Source organism: Taudactylus pleione, unplaced genomic scaffold, assembly GCF_031769625.1.
Source record: "Taudactylus pleione unplaced genomic scaffold, aTauple2 ptg000103l, whole genome shotgun sequence".
NCBI lineage: Eukaryota > Metazoa > Chordata > Amphibia > Anura > Myobatrachidae > Taudactylus > Taudactylus pleione.
In genome coordinates, this window is record NW_028284505.1 from 4290093 (window position 1) to 4308587 (window position 18495).

General features: G+C 43.7%; 1 protein-coding gene across 2 annotated transcripts in view; it reads left to right on the forward strand.

Annotated features, from left to right (window-relative positions):
• The window catches only part of NEGR1 (neuronal growth regulator 1), a 693794-nt gene that overhangs the window by 603826 nt on the left and 71473 nt on the right, over positions 1-18495 (forward strand). The window contains exon 7 of one of the 2 annotated variants that reach the window (XM_088470777.1): positions 13630-13671. The exons of the other annotated variant lie outside the window; for it this stretch is intronic. Coding sequence (XP_088326903.1) covers positions 13630-13671 — 42 coding nt within the window. The remainder of the gene's footprint in view (positions 1-13629; positions 13672-18495) is intronic. 2 annotated transcript variants of the gene reach the window in all.

Consider the following 18495-nt stretch of genomic DNA (forward strand, 5'->3'; position numbering starts at 1 on the left):
TAAATTAGATTTGCAATTATTAACAATACAGAGAGTGTGAGATTAATTGTCACCATATTGAACCGCATATATAGTGATGCACTGAAAGTCTCCTGGATACTAACACTGTGCCGCTTTATAATAGAGATGTAACAGTATAAAGTAATTTGTAATGAAATGTAGGGTATATGCTGTAATTTATGCTCCTGCTGTGTATAACGCGGTAACCGGCGTGGTTGGATATGTCACTTATTATTAAGAAATTAGGGGGTTTATTTCTTTGATGGCCAGCTATGCTTTGAACTAACAAAAATCATTATTTAGTTTAATTAGTTTTGTGGGCATTTTGCAGAGACAGAAGAAGACAACTTACCTTAACTACCACTGTTAACAATGTGTTTACTTGCATTGTTGGACTGGCCCACAGGGGTACAGGGGAATTTCCCGGTGGGCCCACAGCTTGCTCTAATTTTAGGTTCCAGACTGTGCTCTCAAGTTATACATTGTTACTCTACTAAATGGTCAGTTACATGGTCTCTGTCTGCCCAAGCCTCTGTGGGGGCTGGCCTTATCCCCTGTGGTAACTGACCACACCCCAAAGCATGCGCCCCCTGGTGGGCCGTTCATGCTCCAGTCCGACACTGTTTACTTGCATGGGCAACTAGACGCAAATTCCAGGCACGATTGTTTAGTGGCGCATGTAAATATTTTTATGTTGATTTGATTTATTTTTGTCTATTTTTTTTAATTCTTTTTACTTGGCCTGGAGCAACCACCATCTTTTCCCAGTAAAGATTAAAAAAAACAGGGTTATTTGCATAATAATTAAAGAGGTGTCCCTACAAAATATTAAGGGCAGAAACAACTATAATTATAGCCGTAATTAGAATTTATTCTGGCATATAGGAAAATTTTGAAGGCATCTCCGTTGCTCCAGGTAGTTTCCCAGCTATACTACAGCACACTATCAGTTGTGCCCATCTCTGTCTGCCTCTACTCAGATCTGCAACACTTTGGCCCTGATTCAGAGCCGGATGCTCTGACCAGAGCGCTCGCTCTGAATCAGGGCCCTCCTCCATTAAAATGGAGCGTCCTCCTGGACGCTCGTATAGCTGTGGGTCACCACCCACAGCATATACGAGCGTGCAAAAAGATCGTACTTGCGAGGGAAACCCTGCGGTCGGGTTTCCCAGCCGCAAGCCCAGGAGTGATTTTGGCTCTATCAGAGCCAAAATCACTCCCACTGACATCACTAGTGATGTCAGTGGGGCCGGCTTCAGACGGTAGGCGTTCCCATGGGAACGCCTCCGTCTGTCAGACACGACCCCGGCACGCCCACCAAAGGGGGCGTGCTGTCAATCAACATCAACAGCACGCCCCCTTTGGTGCGAGACCCCGAGCGATGGAAAGCCCGTCACTCGCCGGGTCTCGCGCATGTGCACGACGGAACTCCCTCCGTCGTGCGCATGCGCAGTGGGGAACATCGACCCACTTGCGAGCGTACTGCCGCTCGCGAGTAGGTCTGAATGACCCCCTTTGTTACCTGTATTTACTACTATCACTGAAGTCCATACCCGATGTGTTGTTGTTATGTTGGGGATAAAGGTAGGCCTTCGTTTTTTAAGAAGGACCTATAGACCCAAGACTGATTATGTCGCCACATGATGATGCCTCTGAGATGGACGTGTTCCTCTACGACCTTGGCTTTCTGCATCTTCCGCTACATAGGTTGCTATGTAGTTATGGTAGTTATGTCATTAGTAGCAGGTATCTCTGGCTCCTAAAGATATATAATTGCCCATTTGATTTTACTGGACTATTGACCTGATCTGTCGGGTATTTCCTCCACCCTGTTTAATGTCTTAAGCATAAATATTTTTTTTATTATTGCAGAACTTTCTCGGCATGGAGAACTGTCTGTTCACAGGTGTGATCAACGCATTTCAGTTCTCTGAGGACTTTTCGTATGAATCTCTATGCATATTTATGTAATATGATTTTTTTGGTCCGATTTTGTTTTTTGTTTATGACATGTTTAGTGTATTAGCAGTGCCCTATTCTCTTGCTGTGTTGTCTGGTTTGTCATGGGCATTTGTTTGGCAGAAGAGTAGACTAAGTGGCATAAAACTATAAAGAAACACATTTCACTAAGGGTCGGTGAGCACCCAAATGGCGCTAAATCCTTCGGTTAAGTTATTTGGCAATCAAATCCATGAATATATGAATCCATAGTTCTTTAGTGATGGACAAAGGCTGAAGCAGATGAAATGGAGCAGGGCTAAAAGATTCATTTCTATCGCACACTTTACAAGCCTTAATATCTCGAGTAGCCACCAAACTGTTCTAGAAAGTTTTTGGACAGACTGGCAGACACCTGGGTCTCCAACCACTTCTGAGACATGTACTTCTTTAAGAATGGATACATGGGGATAGGCTGGAGTAATACAAGCTGTATTTTAGGAGTTTTGCCGGGTGGAGTTTTTTTGGCTTGTTGAGTTTGAAGTAATAAATCTGGTCTTAAAGCAGAAATTATTTGAACAGCAGGGAGAATGGGAAGGATGGCAGATGAATGTTTTTGTACTCATGCCAAAAAAAATTACAAAGCAGTGCATCAACTATAATATTCCTAGTTCATTCTCTATAGGTGATGTAAAATTTACATTTAGCCTGTCTGAAATTATATTTTTTAGCTGATTCAATATATTAGTAAGTTTTTATCATCAGTATTTACAAGAAAAAGAGAAAAGCGGCCAAGATCAGGAAGTGCAGAAAGCAAGCATCCGCCATTGTGAACTGGGAGCACAACTTGGTATAATATTAACTGGGGGCACTGTGTGGCATAATGTGAACTGGGGGCAACATCTGTCATGTTAAATGGTGGATACTTTGTGGCATAATGTGAACTGGGGGCACTGTGTGGCATAATGTTAATTGGGGGTACTGTGTGGCATAATGTGAACTGGTTGCATATTGTGTCATAATGTGACCTGGGGGCACTGTGTGGCATAATGTAAACTGGTGGTGTCTTGTGTCATAATGTGATCTGGGGGTACTGTGTGGCATAATGTGAACTGGAGGCATAATGTAAACTGGGGACTTTGTGTGGCATAGTGTGGACTAGGGATACCATGTGGCATAATGTAAACTGGGGGCACTGTGTGGCATAATGTGAACTGGGTGCAGACTGTGGCGTATTGTGAACTGGGCCATCATGTGGCATAATGTAAACTGGAGGCATCTTGTGTCATAATATGAACTGGGTGCACTCTGTGGCGTATTGTGAACTGGGTGTACATGTGGCATAATGTAAAATGGGGGCATCTTGTGTTATAATATGAACTGGGAGCATTTTGTGGCATAATGTGAATTGGGTAACTAATAATGTGGCATAATGTGAACTGGGGAACTATACTGTGGCATAACATAAACTGGGGGCACTGTGTGTCATAATGTGAACTGGGTGCAGTCTGTGGCGTATTGTGAACTGGGTCATCATGTGGCATAATGTAAACTGGGGGCATCTTGTGTCATAATATGAACTGGGTGCACTCTGTGGCGTATTGTGAGCTGGGTATAATGTGGCATAATCTAAAATGGGGGTATCTTGTGTTATAATATGAACTGGGAGCACTTTGTGGCATAATGTGAACTGGGGAACTATAATGTGGCATAATGTGAACTGGGGGCACTGTGTAAAATAATGTGAACTGGGTGCACTCTGTGGCATATTGTGAACTGGGTCATCATGTGGCATAATGTAAACTGGGGGCATCTTGTGTTATAATATGAACTGGGAGCACTATGTGGCATAATGTGAAATGGGGAACTATAATGTGGCATAATGTGAACTGGGGGCATGGATTGGAATAATGTGAACTGACGGCACTGTGTAACATAATGTGAACTAAGAGCATTACAATGTGGCATAATGTGAACTGGGGACAGTACAGTGTGATACAATATGAACGGGTGGCACTGTGTGGCATAATGTGACGGGGGGCAGAGGGAAATACAATGAGGCCGAAAATAAACATGTGTCTTTCTAGAAGCATTGGGTGTCACTTCAAGCTGTTGCTATGGGGCCAACAAAGAGATTTGGTAATGCCCCTGAGGCCAGCCTAACCCAGTGAAAACTTTTCCTGGATCATCTGTAATTGAGCTTGTTATAAGAATTGTTTTGGAGCTTGGCCAAAGGCGCGATTATGACTTTCCTCTAAGGAAGTAGGGAACACCAGTGTACAGATTCATCAAGATACATTAGATCTCTCCATAAAAATGATCACAAAATGTCATTGACACAATCCGGTGTAACGCCTGGAACCATTACATGTCATGCCACAATATTCATGATGTCCATGTCTGGTGTCAGATGACTTTGTCCGTTCATCTCCTTGTCTGATCAGTATTAAATTCTACGCTTCTCTAATATATAACTTATTTAAGATTTTATCTCCCCATATTTGATCGGAGAGATAGTAATAAGGAGCGGGGCATATTCTATTCTTCTTCATAAATGTATTGATAATCAGCGCAACAGCTGAGACCTCCAATCTTTTACCAACTAATAATAGTTCTGTGACTCCACCTGCTTGCTGAGAGTACTGACCACTATGCAACCAGTCAGAAAGCAGATGTATATTCTTTGCTGACCACGGTTGTATGTAGCACACAGAATAATGTACTTGTTGTTTAGTTTTATTAATAGGTTATTTTACTTTTCTAATTACATAATGTAATATTTTTCAGAGCCTTATTATAGAGGTGTAATAAGCCCAATATTTAAATTATGAGGTTTTAAAAATGACGACCACCGGAGCGAGTAAACAGAATGGGAGACATTAAAAAGAGAGGGGTATGGTACTTATTACATGCATGTACGCCGTTCTCACCTTTGCAACATTATTATTATTATTATTATAAATAATAATAATAATCATAATTTAAAAAAAAACACCAACATGTTATGTGTCTCTATAAATTGAGGGGAGCATAATACAAGCATTATTAGCCACTAAACTTAAATCAGACATTGGCGAGCGCCATTTCTGTGCGGCTACTAGTGGCCAGGTATGGCTGGACTGAGAAGAGACAGCGGAAGGTACAAGGGACCGGTCATTGCAGAAATATCATGAAAGAATCTACAGTCATCTCATATGACATTAAGCTGCTGGCAACAGTGATCGTTCTTTACCAAATACAGATACAGGGGCAGAACTATGGGAGACAATGGAGGCGCCTGCTGCCGGGCTCCAGCTCTGAAGGGGGCACCTCCTCCATTGTCCACAACATATTCACCCCACCTAGGGCTGTAACTATATACCCAGAGTGTACCGTCACAGCCGCCCAATACATGGCACCCCTTCCGGGCACAAGGGAAGCCACCATACACTAGTGGAGAGCTCCATGTCAGACCATCAGCTGCTGCCTTCGTCTATCTATAGCCTGTCTGCATGTGATTTACTACATTACAGTGTCAGCAGCTGTGACGGGAGGGGCACCCAGTTAAAAGTTGCCTCCGGGGCGTTAGGGATGAACTTACGCCACTGTACAGATAGATGTGTCCTCGTGCACCCAGCCCCAATACGCCATGCGACTAAGATGCATTTTCGGGTGAAAAAAAACACTTGTTGGTGCAAGCCGAGTTGCGCTGATGCTTGGGGCGCTGGGAAGGGCTGTTTGGCGCGACTGCAGCTATAGTGTATGAGGGCATTACCCAAGCCTCCCTCCTGTCCTGCTTCTGGGGACAGCTTCAGCTTTCTGCAGCTGTTACATAGCACATTAATATGTTATACAATGTTTCTTTCTTGGCCATCACTTTCTGTAAAAATGACAGCAGTTCCCTTATATCACATTTACCAAATAGCAATGTATTAATGTATTTCTCATGGAAAACTCATGTTGCATATACATCTCTCCCTCCCTCTCGTTCTCTTTCTCTCCCTCGCTCCCTTATGCTGCCCATCCACTAGGTGATTAAACCTAGCGTTGAGCTATAACGACCGTCGTTATCGCTCAAACGCTTGGTAATCGGCCGCAAATCACCCAGTAAAATGTTAAAAACGACCAGCGATACGCGCGCCCGCTGGTCGTTTTTAACATTTATCGTCGCCAGGGCCGGATTAAGTCATGTGGGGGCCTCGGGGCACCTAAATTGTGGGGGCCCTTGTTCCCCTCCAATACAGCCACAGTGCTTCCTCCCCCTGATGACACTCTGACAGACCCTGTCTGTCTCTTCGGCACACTGCGTCTCCCTCCCCAGCGCCTAGCCCCCACACTTACCTTATTTGTTTGTCGGCTGCTCACTGCAGCACAGCTCCTCGTATGCCTGCTCTTTCAATAGGTGCAGCGCTGCGTGACGTCACGACGTCACGCACGCTTCACTGATTGAACAAAAAAAACTTTATTGCACCGGCCACTGGCACCGCCGGTTCAATAAAGTTACTAAGCGACGCGGATCCCCGGACTGTCCTGTCCCCTTACAGGTATCTGCCTGCGCCCTGCTGATCATGCAGCAGCGCAGGCAGCAGTCTACATGTGCCCCTAGTCCCCGCGTCACCAGCCGGGTATGTGTGTGGGGGCCCTCCTGTGTGTGGGGGCCCCTGGACGACCGCCCCTGTCGCCCCCCCCTTAATCCGGCCCTGATCGTCGCCCAAACTAGATGGTCAATCCGACGACCGCCGTCAGGTTGCCATGTTCGGGGATGATTGATCTGCGTACACTGAATGTCTGAACGTTCAGTGTATACACTTCACCCCTAGGGGGACGATGACGCGATTACTATGTCGTAATCGTGCCGTCGTTCCCGCATCTAGTAGTACTCAGTCTCTCCGTCTGTCTTCCCCTTCCTTAATATCTCTTTTCCTCTCTCTTTCTCCCTCCCTCTGTCCTTTACTCTTTCTCAGTCTCTCTTTCCATCCCTCTCTCTACGGGGTATATTTATTAAAATGCAGGTTTTAGAATTGGAGATGTTGCCCAGAGCAACCAATCAGATTCTAGCATTTATCTTCTAGAAGGTTCTAGAGAAATGTTAAGTAGAATCTGATTGGTTGCTATGGGCAACATCTCCAATTATAAAAACTCTCACCTTAGTAAATCTCTCTTTCCTTTCCTCTCTTTCTCAATCACTCTGTCTCGCTCTTCCATCTCCATCCTTGACATAAATTGTGCAGCAGGTGAGCTCATATTTCAATAGACAGCTTACCAATGTGTTATATCAATAACTCTAATTCACGCAAGTGCCCGGGATGTGATAATTGCTAAGGCAGCACCTGTATTCACACCACCACTTCTCAGCTGAAGATTGATGAATGGCCCCTAATCAGGAGCACAGAAGGGACTAGTAACACTGAATAGTTGCTGTGTAAATATATTTAATTTTGTCCGCTCACGTCAGCAGCAACCCTAGGACACTTAATGTAAACCATTTACAACAGTGTGCCGAAATAAAAAGGACTATGGAATTGAAGAAAAAGTATTTTATTGCACATATTAACTTTGCATTAAAAATGGAAGGAACGTTTAGATCAGTGCGTGCCCCTCTGATACACAAACCCCTGAATGGTTACTGAAATCAAACATGTTTATTATATAATGTATTCGCACTGAGAGAACAAACAAAGATTGGACTGGTAGTGTTTCCTATTGTTGGCCATTATAGTATAGTTATAGTATAATGGACATGTTAATTATACTATAAGGAGGCACATGTTCAGGTTCAGCTTGACCAACCAACCATTTCACGTACATTAGCATTAATTAGGATATACTGTAGTTGCCAGAGCCGTAACTAGACTTTTTGGTGTCCTGTGCCAGAAAGAGCATTGGCACCCCCCTCATTTTTCAAAGGGACATAATACACCCAAAAAAGGGGAATGGCCTCATGGAGAAGGGCCAGGGAAGAGATAGGGGAGGCCAGGAGATGCTGGGGATAATAGGGACATAATATAGTGCACCTGAGAGAGGGCCATGGCCTCATGGGGAAGGGCCGGGGAAGAGATAGGGGAGGCCAGGAGATGCTGGGGATAAATAGGGATATAATATAGTGCACCTGAGAGAGGGCCATGGCCTCATGGGGAAGGGCCAGGGAAGAGATAGGGGAGGCCAGGAGATGCTGGGGATAAATAGGGACATAATATAGTGCACCTGAGAAAGGGCCATGGCCTCATGGGGAAGGGCCAGGGAAGAGATAGGGGAGGCCAGGAGATACTGGGGATAAATAGGGACATAATACAGTGCACCTGAGAGAGGGCAGTGGCCTCATGAGGAAGGGCCAGGGAAGAGATAGGGGAGGCCAGGAGATGCTGGGGATAAATAGGGACATAATATAGTGCACCTGAGAGAGGGCCATGGCCTCATGGGGAAGGGCCAGGGAAGAGATAGAGGAGGCCAGGAGATGCTGGGGATAAATAGGGACATAATATAGTGCACCTGAGAGAGGACCATGGGGAAGGGCCAGGGAAGAGATAGGGGAGGCCAGGAGATGCTGGGGATAAATAGGGACATAATATAGTGCACCTGAGAGAGGGCCATGGCCTCATGGGGAAGGGCCAGGGAAGAGATAGGAGAGGCCAGGAGATGCTGGGGATAAATAGGGACATAATATAGTGCACCTGAGAGAGGACCATGGCCTCCTGGGGAAGGGCCAGGGAAGAGATAGGGGAGGCCAGGAGATGCTGGGGATAAATAGGGGCATAATATAGTGCACCTGAGAGAGGGCCATGGCCTCATGGGGAATGACCAGGGAAGAGATAGGGGGGCCAGGAGATGCTGGGGATAAATAGGGACATAATATAGTGCACCTGAGAGAGGGCCATGGCCTCATGGGGAAGGGCCAGGGAAGAGATAGGGGAGCCCAGGAGATGCTGGGCATAAATAGGGACATAATAGAGCACACCTGAGGGCCATGGCCTCATGGGGAAGGGCCAGGGAAGAGATAGGGGAGCCCAGGAGATGCTGGGGATAAATAGGGACATAATATAGTGCACCTGAGAGAGGGCCATAGCCTCATGGGGAATGGCCAGGGAAGAGATAGGGGAGCCCAGGAGATGCTGGGGATAAATAGGGACATAATATAGTGCACCTGAGAGAGGGCCATGGCCTCATGGGGAAGGGCCAGGGAAGAGATAGGGGAGGCCAGGAGATGCTGGGGATGAAATAAGAGGAAGCTACAAGTGAGAATGATAATAAACAGAAATATGACAGGCCCAAACAGCGCCCCCTGACCTGCGGTGCCCTGTGCGATGGCATCGGCCGCACTTCCCTAGCTACGGCCCTGGCAGTTGCTGTACTTATTGTGCGCCTAATAAAAGACCTGCACTTTGTCTTATTATTGAGTAAATCTTTCTTTGCACATCTACTGCAAACCCAATTTGTTAAAAATAAAAAAATATGAACCTTTATTTATACAACACCGATTATAGTTGACTGCAAAATTAAATATCTTATACAGAAAATGCATGATAGGTTAGATGCAGGTATTAAGTTAGAAGACTCTGAAGTCTATTTATACCCTCAAAGCTCCGAGCCTTTGTGACTCCGCTCTACAAACAATGTGTGTGACTTTCCCGACTCTTCTCTGCTGAGACTGCCAAAAAAAAAAGTTCTGTTGTTAAAGTCAACAACTGTGACACTCGCCTCAGAATCCTTTCAGCCTCGCACTTCACACGGCAGCCACCTATTTCCACTTGCTTTGTCTTGGCACCTCTCCCAGGCTCCATGTACTGTAGACGCGTCTGTCTTTCTCCAAGACTTCAAGTGGGAACATTGTCAGACTGTTCAACCCAGGAGCCTCTATTCCTCAATCCCTCCTGGGGCTCAATTTACTATAAAAAGACCAATTACTAATATGATTAGTTAAAAGTGGGTCAAACAGGAATAGGAATTTCTTGGATCAAATGTCCCAAAAACTGACATCTCCCAGACTACTGACCAGTTTATGGGATCATTTAAAACTCTGGTGGGCACCAATATATCCAGATATATTTAAGGAAAAGTCTGGTGACTCCAAGTGAGGCTTTATTCCATTAAACTGGTAGGTTTGAAAACTAGATCACAGGTAAAAAAAATAATAAAATCCCAAAATTCGATGGGTTGCTGTGTGTTACAGCACATGTACGCCCAGTTATAAGTGCAGTTGTTTTGTTAGATGACCCTCATGGAAACGAATGCTGACCAGTCGCTGAATGATCTCATATTGTCCTGACCTTGTAGCATGTTGAGCTTTACAATGAGTGCAGTGCCTGAGAGTGACCCGTACGGAAATGAATTAGATCATGGACAACCATGCACAAAGCCCAATCAGCCTTCAGTGGCCCAATCCTTTGCCAATCACACTAACGGGCCCTATTGAGACCCAACTACACAGTCACAGCATGGAGGGGTCAGATTAGACTATATTGGTCCCCCACGTGTGTGGCTGAATTGGGAACCCCATTTGAACATAGCAAACTAAGATTTAATCCTCAAAATGCTGAGTTTGTTTAAGGGAAGGGCAGCTCCGCTCCTCTTCACTAAAGCTGGTAATGTGGACTTCAGCAGATCTGATCATTGTGTGGTCGGGCTGACGAGTGAATGACATGGAGACCTCTGAAGAGGCGAGAGTAGGGTAGGTGTGAGGGTGTACCAGTGTGGGTAGTGTACAGTAGGTAGGTGTATGGTAAGTGTGAGTGTGTACCAGTATGGGTAGTGTACAGTAGGTAGGTGTATGGTAAGTGTGAGGGTGTATCAGTTTGGGTAGTGTACAGTAGGTGGGTGTATGGTAGGTGTGAGGGTGTACCAGTATGGGTAGTGTACAGAAAGTGGGTGTATGGTAAGTGTGAGTGTGTACCAGTTGGGGTAGTGTACAGTAGGTAGGTGTATGGTAAGTGTGAGTGTGTATTAGTTTGGGTAGTGTACAGTAGGTGGGTGTATGGTAAGTGTGAGGGTGTACCAGTATGGGTAGTGTACAGTAGGTGGGTGTATGGTAAGTGTGAGTGTGTACCAGTATGGGTAGTGTACAGTAGGTGGGTGTATGGTAAGTGTGAGGGTGTACCAGTATGGGTAGTGTACAGTAGGTGGGTGTATGGTAAGTGTGAGGGTGTACCAGTATGGGTAGTGTACAGTAGGTGGGTGTATGGTAGGTGTGAGGGTGTACCAGTATGGGTAGTGTACAGTAGGTGGGTGTATGGTAAGTGTGAGGGTGTACCAGTATGGGTAGTGTACAGTAGGTGGGTGTATGGTAAGTGTGTACCAGTATGGGTAGTGTATGGTAAGTGTGAGGGTGTACCAGTTTGGGTAGTGTACAGTAGGTGGGTGTATGGTAAGTGTGAGGGTGTACCAGTATGGGTAGTGTACAGTAGGTGGGTGTATGGTAAGTGTGTACCAGTATGGGTAGTGTACAGTAGGTGGGTGTATGGTAAGTGTGAGGGTGTACCAGTATTGGTAGTGTACAGTAGGTAGGTGTATGGTAAGTGTGAGTGTGTACCAGTTTGGGTAGTGTACAGTAGGTGGGTGTATGGTAAGTGTGAGTGTTTATCAGTATGGGTAGTGTACAGAAAGTGGGTGTATGGTAAGTGTGAGTGTGTACCAGTTGGGGTAGTGTACAGTAGGTAGGTGTATGGTAAGTGTGAGTGTGTACCAGTATGGGTAGTGTACAGTAGGTAGGTGTATGGTAGGTGTGAGGGTGTACCAGTATGGGTAGTGTACAGTAGGTGGGTGTATGGTAAGTGTGAGGGTGTACCAGTATGGGTAGTGTACAGTAGGTGGGTGTATGGTAAGTGTGTACCAGTATGGGTAGTGTACAGTAGGTGGGTGTATGGTAAGTGTGAGGGTGTACCAGTTTGGGTAGTGTACAGTAGGTGGGTGTATGGTAAGTGTGTACCAGTATGGGTAGTGTACAGTAGGTGGGTGTATGGTAAGTGTGACGGTGTACCAGTATTGGTAGTGTACAGTAGGTAGGTGTATGGTAAGTGTGAGTGTGTACCAGTTTGGGTAGTGTACAGTAGGTGTTTGTATGGTAAGTGTGAATGTGTACCAGCTTGGCTAGTGTACAGTAGGTAGGTGTGAGTGTGTACCAGTTTGGGTAGTGTACAGTAGGTGGGTGTATGGTAAGTGTGAGGGTGTACCAGTATGGGTAGTGTACAGTAGGTGGGTGTATGGTAAGTGTGAATGTGTACCAGTTTTGGGTAGTGTACAGTAGGTGGGTATATGGTAAGTGTGAGTGTGTACCAGTTTGGGTAGTGTACAGTAGGTAGGTGTGTGGTAAGTGTGAGTGTGTACCAGTTTGGGTAGTGTACAGTAGGTAGGTGTGTGGTAAGTGTGAGTGTGTACCAGTTTGGGTAGTGTACAGTAGGTAGGTGTATGGTAAGTATGAGTCATACTTACCGATATATATATTTACCTCTCCGGGTGAGGACTTCCAAGTGGGCAGTGATATGGTGGGGCTGGGATATCAGCGTCATGAAGCCCCGCCCCTCACAGGGGAAATCCTGTGAATTGCGCATATTTAAATAGGGAACGGGGCCAAGTTACGCGATTATCATAGAATAGCATCAGTAGGCGTCACCCCCTATGTGCAGACCATAGATTGCTGGTCAAATTCTAGGAAGTCGGCAGGATGCAGTAGAAGTACCTACTCTTCCGGGGGTACGGGGGATGGGTGTATTATTTCCAGTCTTTGTTGTTATTGTGAAACAAACACAGTAAATATTTACATAACGACTGTACTGAAATAAAGTGCATCCTATTTAGCACAGTACGTACTGTAAGATAAATATTCACTTTAATGCTGCAAAATGAACATCTTTTACTGGTGGTACCTGCACATCTGTAATTACAATTTCTCAGCCCTTTCCTTGCCACACTACATTAGCAAATTAGTATTGGTGATGTGCATTGCACTACATATAGAATTCTTCACCGAAATGATGTGTTATTTAACATTTCAGCCTTAATTTAACACATTAATTTCACTGCATGGTGCTAATTGGAATATACTAATGTGAGCTGCCGCGCTAAGTTATTCGTGTCAATCAAGCTGTTCAGGTTGATGATGAGCTGCATTCTCATCAATACCGGAATGAGGGCCTCATGTATCAACCAGTGATATTCTTGTTATCACTGGTTACTAAGCTTAAATGGTGCTCCAACCAACCAGCTCCTAACTGGCATGTGTTTGAAAAATGACAGGAGCTGATTGGTTGGAGCGCCATTTAAGATTAGTACAAGTGATTACAAGTATATCACTCATTGGTAAATGAGGCCCAGAGCCCGGAACATGTCAGCCTTCACTGTACATAGACCTCAGTCAGACTTTTTCGCTCTCCAGTCAATAAATATTATTGCACAAAAGTGAAAAATAAAACCTGCAGACAGCTGGTGATAAAGTCATATACAAGTAGATCCCCCCTCCCCCTCCAAAAAAAAATGGAAGAAAAGAACCATGAATAGCTTTTATGTGCCAGTAAATATAAAATAACATTCGATGGAGGATTGTGGTGAATTATTATATTGCGGCAATTTCTAGATGATAAAAATGACACTTCCCCGGTAAACATGTCGCGGTTTGTTGCATGAATGCAGCCTGACTCATTCTATGTCTGTCTTCCATAAAGTGTGTGATTAATACCCAAACTCTTCTTGTTTTGTTTCCTTTTCCTCTTCCCGTTTTTGTAGAAATTTTTGAACCTTCCACCTCTAGTCCTGTCACCAGCTCAGGTCAGTGTCCGCATACCCTCCAGTATGTCTGGGTACTTTCTCTCTGCTTTGCCATGCCATCAGCCATTTCTAGCGTCAAGCCAGCAATACCATGGAACCGTCATGATGTTTGTTGTCGTGTTATATGTTTGTATGTGGCTGCAATTCAGCATTAGGGTCGGTGCTAAATTTTCCGTGTCTGTGAGGTGCTGTTTGTCCATCAAAATTTCTGTCTACCAAAATCAATCATACAGACAAGACATATTTCGTCAGATTTAATTTTTTTTTATTTTAACCGGTTTCACAAAATTCGGAAGTAGCCTACAAAATTAAATAAAAAATAAAAATAAAAATTGGAAGAACAAATCTAATAAAAGAAAACAAAAAAAATGAATAAAAAAAAATAATAATTTTGTAATAAAAATTTAATTTGTAATCATAAATTTTTTTTTGAGTACAAAATAAGTTTTGTCCAGCTCATGTCATAACCACATGTAACCCAAAATTAATTTTGTAGTCAATAGAACGGTGGTGTAGGATGAAAGTAGTACTGCAGGAGTCATAAAGAACTCTTTCATAGTTCAAAATACATATTTTTTAACATGACGTAAACTGTTTTGTCTGCGTAAAAAAGTCTCAGGTTTACACCAATCAAAAAAATCTGTGTAATAGTTGTAATAGTGACTAAATTAATTTCTAATAATTCACTTTTAAAAGTGGAATAAATGTGATATGTAGAATAAGCAGTAACAATGAACAATATTTGCACTCGTACAAAGTATTTCCTACCGTCTACTCCCGTTCAATGTAAAGATCCTGACCTCCGCCTCTGATCATCAATGAAAGAAGAGTAAGATATAAGAGTAATCTATTAGTAATCCTAAGTGATCAGTGATGTTATTACATACCGGCAGGCCTACAGTCTATTGGAAGACAGACCCCGACACTGTGCGACTTATCCACAAATCTTGGACTGTTTATAATGAAAAGTTTTAACTAGTTTGCCTCTTTTATTTATTAAATGTAGATATGATATAGGCTGTGGATTTAAATATCTACAGTGTCTAGATAGACAGTCAATAGGTTGACACCAGATGGTCGATAGGTAATAGGTAGACAGAGTCAAATGGTCAACAGCAGAGACTGACTGGGGTTGCATAACAGCCCTGGCATGAGTCCCTATGAGCGTGCCATAGGCACTTACGTGAAGGGGGCATGGCCTTGTTGGACAGGGCGTGGCCTTGCCACACTGGAGTGTAGTTTGGCCTCACCGGACACCCCCGTCTCTCAGTATCCCGGCTGAGTAGTGCACCGAGAGGCGGAGCAGGGTTTCAATCCGGACCGGCCCATCAGGCCATCTGCCCTTCTTGCATTTGCCAAAAGTGCCAGATGGCCAGTCTGGCCCTGGTTAACAGGGGCCCTCGAGAAAGGGGGATCGGGTACTAATTACCTGGGCCAGGGCCAGTGCTGCAAATAGGGGTTTGGGCCTGGCCAAGCCTCCACGATTAGGCCTCAGGTTGACATGGACTTAGGTTGACTGGCTCAAAAGGTCGACAAACAAATGGTCAACAGAGAAAAGTTCGAATTTTATTTTCCGTTATTTTAACCGTACTCCTCCCTCTAGTGCCTAATCCTTCCCCTAGTGCCTAACTCTCCCCCTAGTGCCTAACCCTCCCCCTAGTGCCTAATACTTCCCCTAGTGCCTAACCCTCCCCCTAGTGCCTATCCCTCCCTCTGGTGCTTAACCATCCCCCTAGTGCCTAACTCTACCCCTCCCTCTGGTGCCTAACCCTACCCCTAGTGCCTAACCCTCCCCTAGTGCCTAACCCTACCCCTAGTGCCTAACCCTCCCTGTAGTGCCTAACCTTACCCCTCCCTCTGGTGCCTAACTCTACCCATCCCTCTGGTGCCTAATCCTCCCCCCGAGTGCCTAACCATCCCCCTCCCTCTGGTTCCTAACTCTACCCATCCCTCTGGTGCTTAACCCTCCCCCTAGTGCCTTACCTTACCCCTCCCTCTGGTGCCTAACTGTATCCCTCTCTCTGGTGCCTAATACTACCCCTCCCTCTGGTGCCTAACCCTCCCCCTAGTGCCTTACCTTACCCTCCCTCTGGTGCCTTACTCTACCCCTCCCTCTGGTGCCTAACACTACCCCTCCCTCTGGTGCCTAACACCACCCCTCTCTCTGGTGCTTAACACTACCCCTCCCTCTGGTGCCTAACCCTCCCCCTAGTGCCTTACCTTACCCCTCCCTCTGGTGCCTTACTCTACCCCTCCCTCTGGTGCCTAACCCTCCCCCTAGTGCCTAACCCTAACCGTCCCCTTCTGCAGCATAACCCTCTGCCAGGTGCCTAACCCTATCTCTAATCCTTACCCTAATAATCATATAAAACAACGCGTCAGTCATTTCTGTGTAGACCTTGTCCCCATGTTAATATATACACGTAATTACCATTGGCGCTGTGCACAGGAGAGCACAAAAGACCAAATGTATGTAACTGACCAGCAGCTGTCACTAGATGGTCTCCGCCACCTATAACAAAAGAGATACTAGAAAATAAATACACAGCAGTGCTTGGTCTCCAGTGTATACAATATTACGTCCAGCAATGGGACAGAAAAATAAATAGGACCATAAATATATGAAAAATAAGATCACAATTTAATAAAACACATCAAATTTTTTAGAACAATTACTAACAAATGGGTATAATCTAATACAAATTACACACATATATATATGTCATTGTACCTAAGGCAACATCCACAAGTGATTAGCGCTTCCAGTGCATAAAAATATTAAGGAATCCTCTATTCACACAAAGAAAACTTACAATATGAAGTTTGCAACAAAGTATATTAATTGTAAATACTGTGGTTCCTTCAATTAGCTGCCGCTTGGATAGTGGATTTAGATAGCTCTTATGGACACAACGGACTTTGTAGTCAAATATAAAAAACTGGCACCGGCAAATCTGTAGATAGTAACTCCTTAATTACGGGGATGCTGGTGCAATCTCCGATAGTGAAACCACTTGTTTGCTGTTAATAGTGGTTGAATAATTAGAAAGGTTCACAAGGATTTCCGTATAGCCGGTGTGTAGATTTTCCCCATGTTGACCATTTGTATGTCGACCTATTCATTTCCTGTACTTCTCCAAATTTGTGTTTCCAGTATACACTTTCTAGAATTCAGTCAGTTTTGTAGTATAAAAGCATGATTCTCTAGCACAAATTTTATTTTGCGACACTAAAGTATAACAACTCAAGATCGATTTTGAAATGTAATGTTAATTTTCTTGTACAAAAATGTGTTATAATAAATGATAGATAGATAGATAGATAGATAGATAGATATGAGATAGATAGGAGATAGATAGATAGATAGATAGATAGATAGATAGATAGGAGATAGATAGATAGATCAATAGATAGATATGAGACAGATAGATAGATATTAGATAGATAGATAGATAGGTAGATAGATATATAGGAGATAGATAGATAGATAGATAGATAGATAGATAGATAGAGAAATAGATATTAGATAGATAGAGAAATAGATAGATATGAGATAGATAGATAGATAGATAGATAAATAGATAGATATGAGATAGATAGATATTAGATAGATAGATAGATAGATAGATAGATAGATAGATAGATATGAGATAGATAGATAATGTGGCACAAAGATAAGTTTGTAACTTACTAAATAGATATTTTGTGACTTAATATACATTTTGCAGTGCTTTACATTATTTGTGAAAAACGTTTTTTTTATATCACACATAAAATACCTGTGGTGGATTAGGAGTCATTTTTATGTTGTACAATGAATATGTAAGGTAGAGAGATTTACTTTGTGGCACAACAAACAATTACAGATTTATGCTTTATTGGGTAGACAAGTGACGGATTGACAAGCAGCACCCTATAGCTGTGACCCACACATAACTGAGGCCGCCGTGTTGTGAGATGAACCTATAATATTAAGCCTATCAATTTACTAGACATCACTGAGGCATGAGGCACAAAATACCCTGTGCCTCAGTGTTGTTAGTAATTGGTATTGGGTTCAACCCACAAAAATTGCTGCCTTTATTGTGAGTGGGTGATGGATACATTTTAAAGGACACCGAGGGCATCGGACGCTCGGACCATATGCATAGCAAAAGTGCTTTAGAAATCTCAGCATGTTCCTGTGTGTGTGTATACTGCTCTTAGGCGCTGCTGCTGTGCATTAAGCATGTGTATGTGATACTCATGGGCAAAGGGAAAACATCATTATACATATATTAAAGTGCATGACGTTTCCAGTACAAATGATGTTTTTCACCATCTGCACAAAAGGGGAACTACAGTCACATTTTTATGTTTGTGTGTATTTCATTTAAACTATGGTAACAGATTTCTTTAAACAGATGGTGTACATATTATCCAGGTATAAAGTAACATTACGTCACAAAAGGAGAGATTTATCAAAGCCTTGAGAGAGATAAAGTACCACCCAATCAGCTCCTAACTGCATATTACAGGCTGGGTTTGAAAAATGACAGTTACAAGCTGAATGTTCGGTACTTTATCTCTCTCCAAGCTTTGATAAATCTCCCCCAGAAGATACAAATGTGTGATTTTAGTAATACTGGGTGTAGGCATGATAATTGCTCCTGATTTGATCGTCCCTTTGGGTAACTATTCACAGAGAAGCACAAATATAACATAAATAGAAATTGTTTTGTTGCATCACTACGAAGTATTCTTCTTATTATGTTATTATTATTGACGGTAATCTGTAAGGCACCGCAGTGTTCCTCAGCAACAGACAGTGACTAAAATTGGACC